An 18,381-nucleotide genomic window follows, 5' to 3' on the forward strand; every position below is an offset into this window, starting at 1 on the left:
CTGTCTGTCCGTCCGTCCGTCCGTCCATCCCCCCTCCAGGTGCAGCAGGTCCAGGTGTTTGCAGACGTCCAGTGTACGGTGAACCTGGTGGGAAGCGACTCGTACCTGAGCCAACAGGGCTCCATGGTTCCTCAGAAGGGGGTCCCCCAGGGCTCCCAGAGCAGCCAGGCCCAGCAGAAGAGCCTCCTCCAGCAGCTGCTCACAGAGTGACTCCCCCTGGAGCTGGAGGAACCATACCAACACCAACCAACCAACCAACCAACACCTCTCTCTTTCTCACCTTTGGTTTCAGACACCTGCAGGATTGGTTTGGACTTGGGGGCCATAGGGAGGGTGTGTATGTGCCCTGTAGGGGAGACTGGGGTGGGCGGTAACAGTATCAGCTCCCCCTGCCTGTCTGTCTGCCCGCCTAGGCTCCTCGTTCCTGGTTACCTAAGTTTCTCTACACAAAGTTCTGCTTCCTGTTCTGAGAAGGAATCACCACGTTCCAGATTTGCCAAGCCGCCGTCGCCGTCGTCGACTAAACACAGGAATCCGTTCCGCCAGGCTGTCGCAGTGCACCCTGGGATGCGCAAGCAGCGCGCCGCTGAGCTCAGTTTTGGGCAGGGAGCCCGTCACCGTTGTCACGGGCAACGTTGTGACGTGGTTGGGGAGGGACTACGTTTTGGGAATGATTATTTTTTTTTTTTTTCATTTTGTAAAACCCTCTGCAATGGGAAGAAGCTCAGTTTCAGCTGGATCTGTGACTGGCTGGCTCTCTCCGCTGCAATGCCTGATGGGAGTTGGAGTTCCCAGCTCTTCTTCTTTTGTGTAGTTTTCTGTTCTGTTGTGCTGGCTGTCGTGGTCAGAGAACAAGCATCACGGCCAGGCTGGGATACCCTGACTGACTGACTGACTGACTGACTTGCTGACTGACTGACTGACTGACTATTTGGCCCCACCGTCTTTTCCTGGGAGGACATAACTTTTTTCAAAACTAAAACCAGACTGTTAAACTCTCTGTCCTACACATTTATTCTGAACTCCTCAGCTGCTGTGAATAGGAGGCATGCTGGGCTCTCCCTGTCCTGGGACCCTCCCTCTCCCTGTCCTGGGACCCTCTCTCTCCCTGTCCCGCGACCCTCCCTCTCCCTGTCCCGGGACCCTCCCTCTCCCTGTCCCGGGACCCTCCCTCTCCCTGTCCTGGGACCCTCCCTCTCCCTGTCCCGGGACCCTCCGTCTCCCTGTCCCTGGACCCTCCCTCTCCCCGGACTGCTGGACCCTCCCTGTTCCCTAATCCTCCATGTCCCTGGACCTCTGGACCCTGTCCACGGACCCTCCCTGCTCCGGACCCCTGGACCGCTGGCCTCTCCCTGTCCCTGGACCGCTGGGTCTTCCCTGTCCCTGGACCCTCCCTGTCCCCAGACCCTCCCTGTCCCTGGACCTCTGGACCCTTCCTGTCCCTGGCCTCTCCCTGTCCCTGGACCTCTGGGCTCCCTGTCCCCGGACCGCTGGGTCTCTCCCTGTCCCTGGATCCCGGACCCCGGACCCTCGCTGTCCCTGTCCCTGGACCTCTAGGCTCTCCTTGTCCCCGGACCCTCCATGTCCCTGTCCCCGGACCTCTTGACCTCTAGGCTCTCCCTGTCCCTGGACCTCTGGGCTCCCTGTCCCTGGATCCCGGACCCCGGACCCTCGCTGTCCCTGTCCCTGGACCTCTAGGCTCTCCTTGTCCCCGGACCCTCCATGTCCCTGTCCCCGGACCTCTTGACCTCTAGGCTCTCCCTGTCCCTGGACCTCTGGACCCTCCCTGTCCCTGGACCTCTGGACCCTCCCTGTCCCTGGACCTCTGGACCCTCCCTGTCCCTGGACCTGGGCCTAGCAGTGTTGTTTGCCATGATGTGTACCGTGCAGATGGGTGGTATTGTACAGCACAGATGGACAAAGATTCGGGATGAGTTCACACTTTTTACTTTCCTTTCAGAAAAAAAGCCTAATTGAATTACTCTAAGAAGCAAACTGTCATTTTGAACTCAATCTATATATATATATCGTGATTCAACGCAGGTATTGTTTTGTTTTTTTGTTGTTGTTTTTTTTGAGAGAGTCTAATATGTCAGTTATAATTTTTTTCAAGGTAATTTTTGGCATCATGACAATGTAAACTGCTAGATGTTGCTGTGGTTGGGGAAACTGGCTCTTGTGTTCAGAAATGTGAAAAAGAACAATCTCGGTAAAGAATTCGAGCGATTGATTTTTGAAAATGGCTAGCTCTTGCTCTTTGGCATCCCCATTGAATGTTCCGATCCCCTTAAATTTACCGCAAAGCAGGATTGGGCCTATATTACTCAACGACATTAATGAATAGGGTTTAAGTGTAGAATTTCCTAACCAATAAGTGATTTAAAGTTTAATCTTTTTTTTTTTTTTTTTTTTTTTTTTTTACAAAATGTCACGGAAACACAATTCTTCTCTCTCTCTCCTCAAGCCTCTCTGCTCAGCCCGTGATGATGACGTCACTCCACTGGCTACACACTACAGCTCATCATGTGACTACTGTTACCCAGTCAGACACTGTATATCAGCACTAACCTCTGTTGATATTTACATTAACACATTCACATACAGTACAACTCCCAACTGCCAGGAAGCTTTCAAAACAGGATACCTGTCTGTGTGGTCCAAATCCATGTCTCACTGTGTATTTTACAAGGTATTTCACAAAGTGTGCAGCAGCATTACCCCGAGCACAGCTACAGACAGAGGGGTAGGAGATGAGGATGACCTACCAGGAGATGGCAGCATGCATGGTCACCTCCTACCAGGAGATGGCAGCATGCATGGTCACCTCCTACCAAGCCCTCACTTTTAACTTTGGCCAACTCCTACAGTGTTGGATGATTTTGGGAATCACTGTGCGTCCAGTTGAAATGCTCAAGTGTGCGTGTGTGGTTTATGCCTGGTGGTTAACAGTGGTTCAGGAGGACTCTCACCATCAGCACCTCTTCAACAGTATTTTATTTGAATTAGATTTGAATTTTGAATTTTAATTTGATCCTCAAAACGGCATCTTTTTGGTGTGTTGTATCTTGGAGAGCTGGGAGCGATTCCGATTTGGAGACTTAGACAGAAAGACTTCGCTTGTCAAACAGGTAAACTTGACTTGATACGACACACCAACTGCCACTGTCCATCTGTTAAGGCCCTTCAAATATTGCTTTGTTATTTTAATAACTATCCTTTTCCACATTTCTACCTGAAAAACTATCTATGTAGGATTCATAGATGAAGTGTTTCTGCACCTTGTTGTAATTACCTCACACTGTACATGCCATTCAATTAGCTTTTTGTAACAGACTGAATTTAACGTTTTCCTCTGGTAATGTTATTCTCCTTTCTAATTGAAATGGGGGGTTGGGAGTTAACCGTTAAAACAGTCAACACTGTTTGAGGTTAAAGACTTTTTCATGACCCACTGTTTGGTTTATGTAAATATACACCCTAGAAGACACAGAAGCAACACAAGTTCAACAGTATGTGGAAGGATTGCGTTTGTTGTCAGTATACGATGTTGTCAGTATGCGTTGGTTTGTATAGGGCACCAGCTTACTGAAGGCCTCCCACTCAGCACAGGTGTTAAGAGGATCACTTGTCCTTCATGGACGTCATGTTCACCAGCCTTTCTCTCCTCACCAAGGAAAGGGCATTCCTGCAGAGACACAGTGTTAGTACAACAGAACTACATCAAGTGCAGTTCTAATTTTGTTAGGTTTATTCAAAATCTGTCGATTTTAACTGTTTATCAGTTTGGATAACATATGCCAAATACAAAGCACCATGACAACCGTGCACATTAACAAGTAGACGTTCTTTTTATGCAAGAGCCACTCATTGGCAAAGACTGCTCATACAGTACAGGTACAAGGTAAATGTTTTAACTGGTTCAACATGTTAACTTGTATATAACAGACAATGTGAATATGTATTTGTTCAGAATCAACCAATTGTAGTGCTCCAAGTTTGTGGTAATAACTACTTGCTTCCATTTTATTTTATTTTATTATTTTTTTCCGATGTATTTGACTGTCTGAGAGTGTGTATGTAAGTGATTGATACTGTATATCTGTTGTTTAAGATGGAAAACGAATATGTCCTGATTTTTGACTTTCTTTTTTTCCTCTTTTTTTTATTTTATTTTAGATACCTGCATATTTCCTGTGGGTATACAGACAGCTCTATATTCGAGAGAATGGTTTAGCGACTGCTGAATGTGATTTTACTGAGAGAGAAGCAGTGTGGACTGGCTTTTGTACGGGTTCATTTAAAAAAAAAAAAAAAAAAAAAAATAGAAGAAAAAAAAAAAAAGGCCATATTATTTAATTTCTCTGTTGTCAAAAGTTTAAACAGATCTGAGAAAGTGGAACCTGGGTTGATGGGAAGCCTTGCTCTGCGGTTCTAAGTGGGCTTCTTTAGATCGCCTGATGTAGTTTTTGCATTGTCATAAGTAATGACCAAAGCTTCAAGATGTTTAATCCATATCATATGCAAAGCCTCATGCAATTGGAACGAGACAGAAAAAAAAACTTAGCGTTTGTTCACTTTTCTAAAGAGAAAATAGTCCCTCACCCCAAACATGACATAGCTCTTTGACCTTGCTACTAAGGATGAGTAGTCTGTGCTTTGCTGCATGTCTGTCTGTCCTATATTTCTTTTTCCTTTTTCGACAAGATACTGACAAGTGACCTATTAACTATAGTATTTGTATTTACTTGTTCTTCTATTCTTTGGAGTTTCCCAAAGTCTGATCAGTCGTCGACTTCTCCCTGTTGGTACTGACTCCTCCTATCAGAGATGCTGATGGTCCTATTCTTGAGGCCACCGCTGTTTCTGCTTACAGGAAAAAAGAATCTTATAACAGCTAGCTATGCACCTTAAACAAAAAGCACTTATGTCACACTGATTTAGGTATTTCAAAGAGACACACGAATGTGAGTCAATGACTTACCACACCCAGGTATATTTTTAAGTCATTTGTTTATTCAAGAAAACAATGACAGCAGAATACAGATTTTTTATTTGTTTTTTTTTTTAAATTCAGATAACCATTGTTGATGGTTCAGAATCATACTTCCAAAACTATCAATGGAATTTCACAGATTAAGATTATAATAAGAGATTTAAATTTATTTAGCTGAATACTTTATACCAAATTTGAGGTGCCTCTTGTATATATTTTCCTGCTCCTTGCTGTTTGATGATGATGTTCTTGTTTGACGAGGGTTTTCTTATCTTTAACTTTATAAAAACAAGTTTGCTGTATTTTATGACTTTTTTACTAAAAAAAAATCTAAATATTCCAGGAATTTGCAGGAAATACAATCTAATTTTGCACTTTATATCAGAATTTTTAAGAGGAAAGAGGCCATCACGAATACTCACGTTCAAATCAGATTACTATGTCATAATTACGATTATGAAAAAAAAAAAAAAAGAGTCCCCTGAATGTAAGAAAAAAAAAAAAAAAAAACTAAAGTAAAATGATTGACTTCTTTAGTAATCCCAAACTTTCTCAGGTTCTTTGTAAAGAACTTGGTTGTAGCCCGTTGTTATGACGATAGACAGGAGAGATATGTCCTCTCGTCTACGACTCTCAGAAGTTTCCTTTATGATGTTATATCTCTGCTACGGATCCTCAGTCTAAACTGAACTATGCCTAACTATCTCTTCTTCAGGTGACCCCCTGCTCCCTTTCCCCTCAGCCAATCATCTAACAGGCTTTACAACCGTTGTGTCCTGCAGCTTTAAATGTTCTAAACATTCCTCCTAACTGAACCGTCAGCTATCTGTGGTCATCATGTTCTACTACTCCATAACAACTGTTCTAGACTAGTCTATGTGCCCCCCCCCTCCCTCCCTTCCTTCCAACAGTAGCAGTCATAAGCCTGCTACTACTTTACTTTAACTTTACTTTCATTTTTACATCACTACTACTAAACCCTCCTCTCGTCACCGTGCTGTCACACCCTGCCTTCTGTGGTACAGTAGTACCATGCTTAGATAGTTATGGTTACCGTCCCCCCTACTACCCCACTCCTCCCTACAGTATATACACGTATTAGATAGTTAGAGCACCCCACTCCCCTCTCTATATATACAGGTATTAGATAGTGAGAGTACACCTCTCCTCCAGGTATTAGTTAGAGTACCCCACTCCTCTCTGTGTATAAACAGGTATTAGACAGTTAGATAGATAGATAGATAGATAGATAGATAGATAGAATACCCCACTCCTCTCTATATACAGGTAAAACCTCTCAGTCAGCCTGAGGGTGTTGGAGCAACTGTTTGCTGATGTTGTGTTTGTCAAGTATTGTAAGTGTTGCCTTATCGAGAGCGAAGTTGGTTGTAGTTGAAAGACGTCATCACAAGCTTGTGTCTCGCCACTTGAAAAAGAGCAATGGCCTCTCCCGTCAAAAAACAACAACAACAACCAGGTTCCACTTTCTCCCTGTAAAAATTAATATAAATAAATATAAATATATATATTATACATTTTACTCATTTGTCCAGTTTTGTATATTATACTTGTGTAAGTTCTTTTTAGAGAGCCGTTGATGCAGCTGTGCGGGGGACAATATGAATGAAGTTGTATCTGGGAGAATTTATGCATGTTTTTATTTCTGTGTCCAGGTGTCCTCACCTGGGGGGAAATCTACCTTTCTGAGGACGTTGTAGACAATCAGTCTCTGACTGGGTCCAGTCCCCTACAGGAAGTCACTGTAGGCTGAAAAACTAAACAAACTGTGTTTTTTTTTTGTGTTTTTTTTGCACCTACTGATCAGTCTTATTTGTCTGTCCATTTTTGGAGGTATGTTGGCTGCTCAAACTGGGATTAGTTCAAAGTTTACACACTTCTACTACACACACACACACAGACACACACACCTCGTGCGTTCGGTCCCTCTGTTGCTTTTTACAAGGTGAGGATGCTGACCTTGAAGGAGATGATGCTTTTTGACTAACAGATCTATAACATCCATGAATGTGAGAATGCAACACATTGCAATAAAAGCACCATTTAAAACAGGACTTCCTGGTGGTTGTTGATTCTGTGGTCGAGTCTTTCTAATACAATGGTGTGATACTCTTGATATGGATTTCTGAGTTTCACTCAGGTGAGGCTGGTGGAGGAAGAAACAGACTCATTGTGATGTATAGAATGGAATGAGGAACATTCCCCATTCAATTCCATTCCGTGCATCACAATGAGCCTGTCCTCCGATCTCTGGCTCCACTGCTGTGTCATTTCCATTCCACACACTATCACTTTCATGCACTGTGTTTGCATACAAGAAGAGGAACAGAGAAAGACACAAATTACTTCATCAGAGGTTTTTTATTGCACGCTGATTTGTGAATGAATGAAGTGAATGAATCCTACTCAAAACATTAACAATTATGACAGTCATATTCATCATGTTCAAATGGACTCCACCCCCCACCCACAAGAGAAAGCTCATACATGTACAGAACAGCTGACCCAACTGGCCCTGTTATTACATATCTGAACTGTGCTACACTGTTCAATCAAGTCCACATCAATGAAGGTAGATAGAAACATACCCTCATGGAATGCCTGCCTATGTAAGACGGGCATGTTATGGCGCCATTCAGATAATAACTTTAGCATCCTTGTTGCTGTAAAGTAGGGCATTCTACTGTACGTGTTTCTGTCAGAGCGGCACCATTCGGTGAATGATGTAAGCATGTTTTACTGTCATACAGGTATAGGAAGGTTTGTTCGTCAGAGCGGTCGACATTCCTCATCCAGGTGAATTCAGCAGCAAACAGAAGACGCAGCGCGGCTCCTCTTCGCCCCTCAGCATTACCAAGATCTACAGGTCAACTCCCAAAGAACAATCACGGTCGCTACACAACATGCCTTTACGATGAGTGCCTCCCTCTCCCTGTCTCCGTCTCTCCCCTCATGTTATTTGAACAGTTTGAACTTGCGCAGTAGCGGGTGGACGGTCTCTTTGGGGTACGGCTTCAGGGCCAGACAGGTGGGAACATTCTCCGGCTGCTCCACCCACAGCTTGTGAGCCACGCCCTTCTCTGTCAGCGTCTCTGATAGGCTGGATAAGGAGGCCTGGTCTGGAGCCTGAGGAACACAGAAACACACACACAAGCATCCGTTTGTTTTCACAACACAACCAGCCCATTGTATTTTGTATGGAGACACTTATCAAGAGTAATACAGATTGTATTGATCCTTAAGAGTTATTGCAACGAGACCACTGTGCGCATGGGCATGTTCAATGTCGGAGGTTTCTAAAAAGTAGCGTTCGTTTGCTTGCCCGGTGCATCGGTTGGGCGGTTGAGATTTACACCTTTTTTAACCTTTCCATTGGTTCACAGGTGAAAACCACGCCTACCCAGAATGCCTGGCGTTTAAAACGAAGGCACCTGCGCCCCTTGAGTATGCCCACGTGCTTGCCCCCCTAAAGACGCCCTGCATACTTCCAACGTGAATGCTTAAAAAAAAAAAAAAAAAAAAAAAAAGAGAGAGATTTGAATATATTAACATAGCTTAATAGCAAGTAACACAGAGATGGCCTATCTAGCTGGCTACCTGAAGTACTACTTTGTGCATGCTGTCAAGCTCTGCCAGGTATTCCTGCGTGTCGGGGTCGTTGTAGTTCAGGTGAATGGCGGCGGTGGCGGCATGGCAAGCCTGCGTTATCACCGCCCCCAAAGGCCAGGCCAACGCATGGACCAGGTCGGACCGGACCACAACATACTGGACAAGCCGTCTAGGAGCTCCGGTTCCGGGCGCCGCCATCTTCACTTGCTACAGTCAGCGGTGGAAGCAGTTGCTGCTTTGCTTGTGCTGCAAATTGAGTCTATCTTCCGGATAGGCATGGTATTGGTATGCCCTCTTGTGGCCACTTGTGTCCTACAGTGTATGTCAACAAGTGTACCTTGATGAACTGGGTTACCTCAGTATTACCCAGTATTCCGACTATTTACACGGATTACACATAATATCATTGCAGAATTGGATTCTTATTATATCAATTCCATCACACCGGAGTGCTCAAAAGTGTATTTCGCATTGCTTTGTCCTCAGATAAAGTTAGTATGCACAGGCTTTGAATACATTGTTGTACCAGGGGGGTTAGGAAACCTGTAAAGTTACCTGATACAGGTACACTACTATAGATGATAGTGAGTTATTTCATACTCATGGGTCAGGTTCTAGGCTCTATTTGCTAGGCCATATCACCTGACTGTGGAATTATGAAACAAAGTGCTATTGTTTAACGGGAGATTCGCATCATGGATGTGCAGCCGACAAATCTGCAGCAACTGCGTGATGCGATCATGTCAATATGGACCAAAATCACTGAGGAATGTTTCCAGCACCTTGTTGAATCTATGCCACAAAGAATTAAGGCAGTTCTGAAGGCCAACCCGGTACTTGCAAGGTGTACCTAAAAAAGTGGCCGGTGAGGGTGTATATTTTCCATATTGACATGATGGCGTGACGCAGTTGCGAATCTCCTGTTCCACCACATCCCAAAGGTGCTCTATTGGATTGAGATCTGGTGACTGTGGAGGCCATTGGAGTACAGTCTTACAGTACAGCCATTGGAGTAGGGTCTTATGTATGACATATTGACTTTGCAGTTTTAAACATGTAGTGTTTGTATGAAATCCAGACTGTTACTCCATGAAATACGTACTTTTTATTGATGGATAGCATGAAACACATGAAAACCTGAACCATAGCTCACTTGGGCGGCAAGTTATAAATTCTGGACACAGAGGGCGCCACAGTAAGCCGGGGCTCCAATATGCGTTGACCAAGGCCTAGCCGAGTCGTAAAATGTGTCTTCTCTGTAGCTTGCTTGGTTCTACCCGAGCAGCTGTTTAAGCCCAAAGCTATACAATAGGGGGCGCTGTGCTGAGCAAAAATCTGAGTGGGGATAAAAGCTTGAGTTGAGGGACGTCAGTTTGGTGTTGATCCGACCCTCCATTCGACCGTTGCAAGCGTGACTTCTCCTGTGACCTTTGACATGACCTTTGCTGACTGTTCCGAGCTAGCATTTCCGATCGGGCCAAACTGTGAGATTCAGAGTCTCCTAAGAGGGGGTCATGACATACATGGGAACCGGACCCACCTCTTGCTCCAATAGCAAGTTACAAATACTGACCACAGGGGGCGCCGCGCTGGGTCTCTGCGACCTCGAATATGTGTTTAACGGGGTCAGGCCCAATAAGGTTAGAGAGTCTATACACAATTATTTGATGTGAAAACCCAATGCTCCCCTGCTGAGTATGTCCTGGTGCTGGCCCTGTATCTACACAACAGCCCTCAAAAGTGAAATAATATAAGGAGATGTGCCTATGCTGCTGTCAATGAAAAAAACAAGCAAAATAGGTCATTCATACTGTGATCCAACAGGCCATTTAGTTTATTCCATACAAACAAGAGACATTAGTGAAAAGTAAGCAATTGAGGTGCTATTTCACATGGGGGGGGGGTAGCAGCTCATCCTGGTGACGAAATCAGTGTGCAGGAGCTGAAATAAACAAACACGCGTCAAGCACACAACCATAACAAAACATAGTTTTGAAGCTAATAGTACAGAATATTCTTAACAAAACAGAACGCTAAGTCGTTTAAACATTTAGTTGTTACGATGTTTAAACATGCTGCAGATGAACAGAGGTTGCACTTACTGGGTTTCACCGCTTTCTTTCCTAAAATGGGAAACAATAAAACAGATAAATAAGCATGCTTCAGCTGATACTAGAAGTAGTCATCATAGCCCTGAACCAGGAGGATAATCCAGAAAAATGGCTAGGAAAATTCAGTATTCTCTCTAGACGGAGACAGAGCACACACCTCTGCATTGGGTGCCTGTTCTAATACAGCGCCCTGTGTTAGTAATGGGATTGGCAGCATTTTTTCTTATTGCACTGTAGATTTTCAGACTATTTCATTGGTTTCTAAATCAAAGGCCGTGCATCTGTCAGACGTGCATTTAAGGTAGATCCCTCAGATCCTCTGGCACTGGCCTTTTAAGTCCCACAGGACAAAAAAGCATGGCAGCCTAATTGTCATAATTATTATACGACACCTATATTATTATGGGCGGCTTCTATTATGAACCAAGCTATTCTGAGTCAATTCATTATGCCAGCAGGGCTGCTACATCAGGCACGCAAAATTCACAGTGGTGAGACAGACATGATACAGAGTTGATGCGCTCCTACAGTACAATGTTACCTGCTACAGCAATTATGTGCGAGAAGCGTAGATTTGGGGGTGACTGTGTGGCCTAATTAACCTTGACAACCCAACTAAACAATTCTCGATTTCAGCAGTGGACAACTCACCACCATAGGACAACTTGTAGTAAAGGTAGGACATGATAACCATGCCTGGCCACATCTCTTGGTATGCCCCAGAGTAGTAAGGACCCATCTTGGACCACCAGCTTGCAAATAGTCGCCCTGCCATCTGTGTAAAGTGGAGGAAAATGCTATCAACGCTTATTTTCAAAAGCATTATAGATTTTTTTTTAAATCAATGAAACAATCTGATAACTTGATACATCTACTGCATATGTTGGGGCAACGAATAATATGTAACATGAACAGGTCAATAAAGTGTTGAGTTAGTTAGCTAGCTAGACATTTGTATCAATTATATTTAAGGTAGCTAGGAAGCAATCAGACAAGGAACTTCATGGTCAGAATGCTTACGATTGAGGCCCCATCAAAAGTTGTAAAAATGTCAAGTCGAGAACATGGGCTCAAGGCTAGGTAGCTAGTAAGCTACATACAGAGGTCGCACGACAGTCATCGCGGTCGAATAATGTATGCTAAGCTATTAGCAAGCTAGCTAAATGGATTAGGTAGCTGCTAGCAATAATATCAATTCTTGCAGATAACTTACCTGGAGATAAATACACTAAAAAACATACAATTACCACAGCTAGCTAGGTAGTTTGGCAATACTGATAAACGACCAAATTCAAGGTTGGCTAGATACATTATTACACATTCTGACAGATCACCCACATAGGCCTCATTGTAGTTGACACCGCGTTTACTGGCTGTCACGTAAAATGAGAAGTCCAAGCACAAACATGGTGAGCAACGCTACACTTTTAACATATTCAATGATATCGTGCAATGAGCTTATAAGATCGTATTTGTTCAACACACCTTTTAATTTGTGGGGCTCCGTGCGACGAAGGTCAATGTCTGAGCGCTGCCAGAGGAGATCAGACGAGGCTGCAGGGAGCATGCGCGCTTCTGCGGCTTCTTCTTCTTCTTCTTCTTCTTCTTCTTCTTCTTCCTCGTCTTCTTCAGTGGGATTTTAATGACGGTTGGCAACCAACGGCAACGATGCATTACCGCCACCTATTGGACTGGAATGTGGACCAGAGACAGGGGCCGCACCATTCCGCCAATTGACTGTTTTGAAATAATACTGTAAAATCGAAGAAAATACATCAGATAAGCACTACAAGCTCCGTAACTTTTCAGTCTACCTCAAATCCGTGGACTGCCTTCAGATAAACGTAAAGCTGTTCGAAGCAAGACTGATAATGAATCAAATAAGCACTACACGTTCTGGTAACTTTTCAGTCATATTGATAGATAGGTACTTTATTGATCCCCGAGGGGAAATTAAGGCGTTACAGCAGCTCACATCACAAACTACCAAACAACAACAGCAAAATAAAGTGACAATAGAATAATAGTATAATATACGTTTGAATAGTTACCAGTTCACGCAATGAGGGGCACTACATCATTCGTGGGGGACACCATGTTTACTGTACACATGTTTCCTATTGATATATCACATATAAGCCATTTTAACTACAAAGAAGCTCTAAGCAGGGGGGTCGGGAAATGAAAACACAATAACTTAATTGACACAGTATACAGTATTTTGATTTTCATGTCAAATATCTAACACAAAAGTGTTAGTGATACCGTATAAACACTATGTTGATTGTTTATATAGACATAAGGCATAACATACACATTTATAGTATACATTTAGCTAAATAAGTTAATCACCCAAAGATCAACCAAAGATTACAACTATAGCTGTAATTCATGTATGACCAGTCTGAAAAGCATACTGTAGCTAGTTAAGACTTCATAATAACTTTCACTAAAAAGCCATTATCTAGAACACTAGAACGCGAGAACACTAGAACACTAGAACACTAGAACACTAGAACACAGATTTTTAATAGTACATATACTGTAGATACAGTATATCATTTGGAATAGCTTCTTACTGAAAGTTATCATGTGGTGTTACTGATCACTCACTCATTTTTTAAAATGGAGTCAGATTATGTGCACTAGTTACCTCTCAAATTCAGAAAAATATACTAAATATTTGCTATCTATCCTACGCTAATAAGATGAACTTAATAAAGCATTTTCATCCATTATATGGTAATTTGTGTCAAGATTTGGCAATTCATTTGCTAAGCATTAGAAACCGTTCTTAATTTTCAAAATCGTTTCAGCTTTAGGGAATATAAAAACAACTCATTAAAGAGAAAATGATCACCCAAAACTTCAAGCAATGAAATCAAAACACAGGCTACATGACAGCTTATTATTTCTCAGCACTTAAGGCTCCTACTTTACTCGGAGGAATATATTGGTTGTGGTTGTAGTTGCCATGTTCCTGTGGAGCAGCAGAAGAGAGAGCCCACAGCAGAACACCAAGCTCTTCACAATCATCACTGTGTAAGCCACAGAGGCCAGGTTCACACTGCACATGGGCGGGACGGACACTGGGAAGGAAGAGGAAGAGTAAAATGAGAAGGCAAGTCAAAAATGTGCCGGTGTACCACTGGTGTTTTCACTAATCAGACCCTAACGGAATACCCAAAATGACTAACCTCCGCCCCAACCGAGAGCCTGCAAAACAAGTCCACCCCAAATGGGCCTATTGCCTTAGGCTGCCACTCAGGAGCTCACAGAACACAGTGGGTGTTGATTTGATGATAACAAGTCATAACTGCAACATCCATAGGCCTACTGAAAGGCACTTATGGCATAAATTTGGCTTTTGAATATATAGCTAGATAGCCTTTTAATTACCAGTGGTCCGCATAGATCTATCTGTGTGCGCCTATTTTTGATCAGCAAGAGACCGGACTTGCGACTAGATCCAAGCCTGACCTGACCCGGGCCCGTTGAGATGGTTCCTGAGCCTGGCCCGAGCCCAGTATCAAAGACATTTATGAGCCCAAAAGAGGCTGGAAAACTAGTTACAATCAACAACTGTATTTACTGCATCTGCCGTCATAGAATACCATACGTATTTCCGGAAATTAGCTATCTTTCTGTTGTTATGTTTACTGTTGTTATTTAGTGTGTGTGTAATGTGTAAGCATTGATGCCATGTAAACAATGCTCCATAGGAGCCGGCTTCACGCAGCAGACTTATTTATCGGACTGTATGTGTTGATCTGATTCCCTTGGCCAGGTGCAGGCGAAGAGAACATGACAACTCAGAGGCACATTAACAAATAGGGACTGTTTATTATTTTTCTATTATTACGTTTGTATTAGACCTGGTATTACACATATTATTTTTCGCAGCCTATAAACACCAATAGGAATTTCAGTAAAAAGGACTGACAGAAAACAGAAAGAACGTTAAAAAGTGATAAAACTTAATTATTAGTATTATATCTGCAGATTATATACTCTTAGATAGCCTAAAGGAAAATAACAACAATAAAAACATTGAATTAACTGAACTGCTGCTGTGCTTGCCTCACTGACCAGAGCAGAGGGTGATAGAGGGAGAGAGAGCAGCCTGTAGGCCTACTTCATGTTTTAATCAAATATCAAAAACATTTACGTAAATTTAATGTGCACAACAGTGCCTGCTGTATATGCTTGCTCAATAAGGCACATTGACATTTCTTCATCTGAATCGTGAGCGGGACACTGACTCTCTCTCCCAGTGAAATATGCGCTGGAAGAGGCTGTAGGTGTTCTGTTATCTACATACGCTTAAAGTTTTAATCAGTATGTTTCGTAGGGGGGGTCACTTTTTTAAAAATGTTCAGGGAGGGTTATGCGATTTTATCCCAGTGATTATCTTAGTGATTTCTTGTTTACCTGATTTTTGATCTTTGTTAGTTTTTCCGAGTTTGTCTTTTGCCTATTCCCTGTTGGATTATCCGCCTCCTATTTGACTGATTACCTGTGTACCGTACTCTGCCTTGCAAACCCCTTTTTTGGATATCTGCCTCCCTGCTAATTGTCTACCCATGTACCGAACTCTTTTCTGGAATTAAAGGATTATTTGTTTGGATTAAGCTTGGTCGACAGCCATTACACAGAGTTTAAGAAGAAATGGAGCTCATTTGAAGCACATGAAGCACATTAAACCAGTCAATTGTTAGTTTTTGAACGTGCTCAAAGCGTGACTAAAATAGATCAATGCTAGGTAACAGCAATAGACCCATCATGGTCCTTGCATCCAGAGCTCTTTCTATGAATTTGAGAGTGGTAAACATTTCCCGAGCCTCGACTATCAGTTATACCAAAACAAGTGGCTTGCCAGTCATTTGTCTGAATAACAAATTAAGTATTGCACCTTTAAGACAATTTCAAATGATACGTCATGAATTAAGTCACAATAAAAGATTTTGAAATGTCTTTGGTAGGATTTCGATCATGGCATAGTCAGCAAATACCATACATTAATACTAAATATATAGTGGTACGTATTTATACAAGCAAAGAAACTGATATAATATTCTTAACAGTCTTACCATTGTTGACTGGGAGAATCAGCATGTCTTCTGGGTCATTTATTGGTGGACAGGTTGGTGCGTCAACGGTAATTGGAGATTCAGTACGTTCCTCTGAGAAAAGTGCATTATCACATTGATGTACTGTTTGTATGACATTTTTGTTAATAAGTATGTCGACTGTTGTATGACAATATTTGACAATTGTAATTTTAGTTTGCTCTACCTGGTGTCCACAATACCCCCACGGTGTCCACAGTACCCCCTTCATGCTCCACGGAACAGGTGAATTTGATTGTATCAGCTTGTCCATCAATGATGATCATACTGGTCACCTGTCCTTCCTCCCTCTGCTCCAGCTCTTTTTTTGGCACCTCCACTGTTTGGCCATTTTTATCCATCTTCCATGAGAACCTGACTAAGTTTGGAAACATGTCTCTCGCCAGACACAGCAGGGTGGTCTTCCTGTCTGGTTGAGGTTCAGACACTGGGTAGACGGTCACATTGGGTTTTTGGACTTGGTTGTCTGATTGTCAAGAGAAACAATTGCATTATTTTTCACCGTAAAAAGGTCACTGCTGAGTCATGAGACAATATACCATATTGTAGTTCTGTTCATGTAGAAAATACTGTAGCTATCATCTTTCTAAAACATTCATAGTTAACTGCCGCACTTGAGTATTAAAGTATTTCCAATACAAGTACTGTACATTGTGATTTATACTGTATACACATTAAATGATATAGTAACAGTGTTTCTAGTATATTCATCAAATAATTCAACACAATTGGTAATTACGTGCTAATAAATTGTACTGGTATTGACTACCAAAATGTAATTATTAGGTCATCATTTCATTTTTAATATTTAACACATAATTTAAATGTGTATACCAGGGAAATGGAGATTTGCAACTAAAGCGTAATCATTAACATCATTAATTATTCAGAAATTTCTAATAAGATTTTAACATAGATTGCATTTTCCATTGTTTAATTGGGCTGAAAAATACTTTGATAAGCTATTTTGTGAATATTGTTGTTTGTGTATAGCATAGGAATATGTTTAGATCTCTTACCTGTTACATACAATGTTGTGCCAGACCCAAAGACCTTGATCCAACACTGTGAAATACCTCATGCCAAAAAGCAGTCTGCAAAGATACAGTAACTTTTATTGTGTGTAGCTTTTCATTCTGGGTTTAGCCCAGGTGTGAATCTTTGGCCCAATGCCAATGCTTGGCACTGGATTAACAAATGCATGTGAAATGTGAAACAAGGGTAGATTTGCCCAGGGTTGAGAAAATGGTTTGAAAAGCCCTTGTGTTGTTAGGTCTCATAAAAAGATAGACCACACAGAAATGCAAAGGCTCACAATTGATAATGGAGTCGTAAAACATTTTTTCTTCTTTTGACTCTACACTCCAAAAGTTTGGATTTTTAATCAAACAATTACTATGAGGTTAAAGTAGTAGAGAAGACTACAGAGAACTACAGAGGTTACACTGCAAACCACTAGTTAGCCACAAAAACAGGATGGCCAGCTTACGGTTTGCTAAAAGGAACCTAAAAAGAGCCTCCAGAGTTCTGGGAAAAAAGGTGTTGTGGTCAGATGAGACAAAGACTAACATGTACCAGAGTGATGACAAGAGTAAAGTGTGGAGAAAGGAACTGCCCAATATCCACAGTATACCGCATCTATGAAATATGGTGGGTTAGGGTTAGGGCATGTATGGCTTCCACTGGACTGGCTCACTTGTCTTAATTGATGATGTAACTGTAATTGGTGACAGCAGCAGCAGGATGAATTCTGAAGCTTACAGAAACGTCTTGTCAGCCCAAGCAAATGCCTCCAAACTCATTGGACGGCGCTTCATCATACAGCAGGACTATGACCCAACTAGGGAGTTTTTCAGGACCGTTGCTGACTGCAAAATTAAATTCTATTGAACATGCATTTCGTTTGCTGAAGAGGAGACTTAAGGCAATACATGCTCAAAACAAACAACAACTGAAGATGGCTGTAGTACAGGCCTGGCAGAACATCACCAGAGAATATACCCAGAGTCTGGTGGGGTCAATGGGTTGCAGACTTCACTACTGTACATTACTGCAGTCGGATGGACCCTGTAGCCATATTGATGATTTGTGTAAATTCAGTCCAAAAGGGCTGTTTGCATTTTCATGGCAAATCAAATTTAAGACATAAAGAGTCACCATCATACAGGGCTTTGAAACAGTTAATATCCAGTATGCCCCAGCGTGCAAAAGTAGATCTTCAAAGTAGATAGAACCACAGGGTTTGAGGAGTGGGAGGAAGGAGAGAAAGGGAGCTAAGTCACACTCTTCCCATATACTTTCTGGTATATTTTATGCAAGCACTTAAACAGTCTGTAAGTTGAACTCAGTACAACTCCAGGTTTTACTAAACCTTGGTTAAAAATACTCAGGAGCCTCGTCCGGTCTCCTCAAAACCTTGTTCCTATGTTGTCTCACACAACACTTTTACTTTTAAAAGATATAAAAGTGCAAAAATTAAAAAGCTAAAAAATGCATTATAGTAAAAGTGCAATGTAGTTAA

The 18,381-nt window shown here is 42.3% G+C and overlaps 2 protein-coding genes and 1 long non-coding RNA gene across 3 annotated transcripts in view; 1 reads left to right on the forward strand and 2 right to left on the reverse strand.

The window, feature by feature from the left end:
- ncoa1 (nuclear receptor coactivator 1) overlaps positions 1–1,729 on the forward strand; it is a 28,699-nt gene extending 26,970 nt beyond the window's left edge. The window contains 1 exon segment of the mRNA XM_083688760.1: positions 40–1,729. Within this exon segment, the coding sequence (XP_083544886.1) occupies positions 40–210 (171 nt within the window). The 3' untranslated portion in view covers positions 211–1,729.
- A 5,643-nt stretch (positions 1,730–7,372) lies between these two features.
- Positions 7,373–8,853, reverse strand: ptrhd1 (peptidyl-tRNA hydrolase domain containing 1). Its single transcript, XM_083689336.1, has 2 exons — positions 8,609–8,853; positions 7,373–8,137 (listed from the first exon to the last, which is right to left on the reverse strand). The coding sequence occupies exons 1-2, from the start codon at positions 8,816–8,818 to the stop codon at positions 7,967–7,969; spliced, it is 381 nt and encodes a 126-aa protein (XP_083545462.1). The 5' UTR covers positions 8,819–8,853; the 3' UTR covers positions 7,373–7,966.
- A 3,778-nt stretch (positions 8,854–12,631) lies between these two features.
- LOC310817868 lies at positions 12,632–16,985 on the reverse strand. Its single transcript, XR_014554698.1, has 4 exons — positions 16,880–16,985; positions 16,027–16,326; positions 15,822–15,914; positions 12,632–13,820 (listed from the first exon to the last, which is right to left on the reverse strand). It is a non-coding gene; the product is annotated as an uncharacterized lncRNA (long non-coding RNA).
- Between the last annotated feature and the right edge of the window lie 1,396 nt (positions 16,986–18,381).

This window comes from Argentina silus (assembly GCF_951799395.1).
Source record: "Argentina silus genome assembly, chromosome: 17".
Classification (NCBI taxonomy): domain Eukaryota; kingdom Metazoa; phylum Chordata; class Actinopteri; order Argentiniformes; family Argentinidae; genus Argentina; species Argentina silus.

Excerpts from the sequence above, each read along its gene's own strand:
- ptrhd1 (XM_083689336.1), bottom strand. The coding sequence starts at position 8,818 with ATGGCGGCGCCCGGAACCGGAGCTCCTAGACGGCTTGTCCAGTATGTT. Across the intron at positions 8,138-8,608 it reads TGCACAAAGTAGTACTTCAG|GCTCCAGACCAGGCCTCCTT; the intron begins GTAGCCAGCTAG and ends TGTGTTCCTCAG.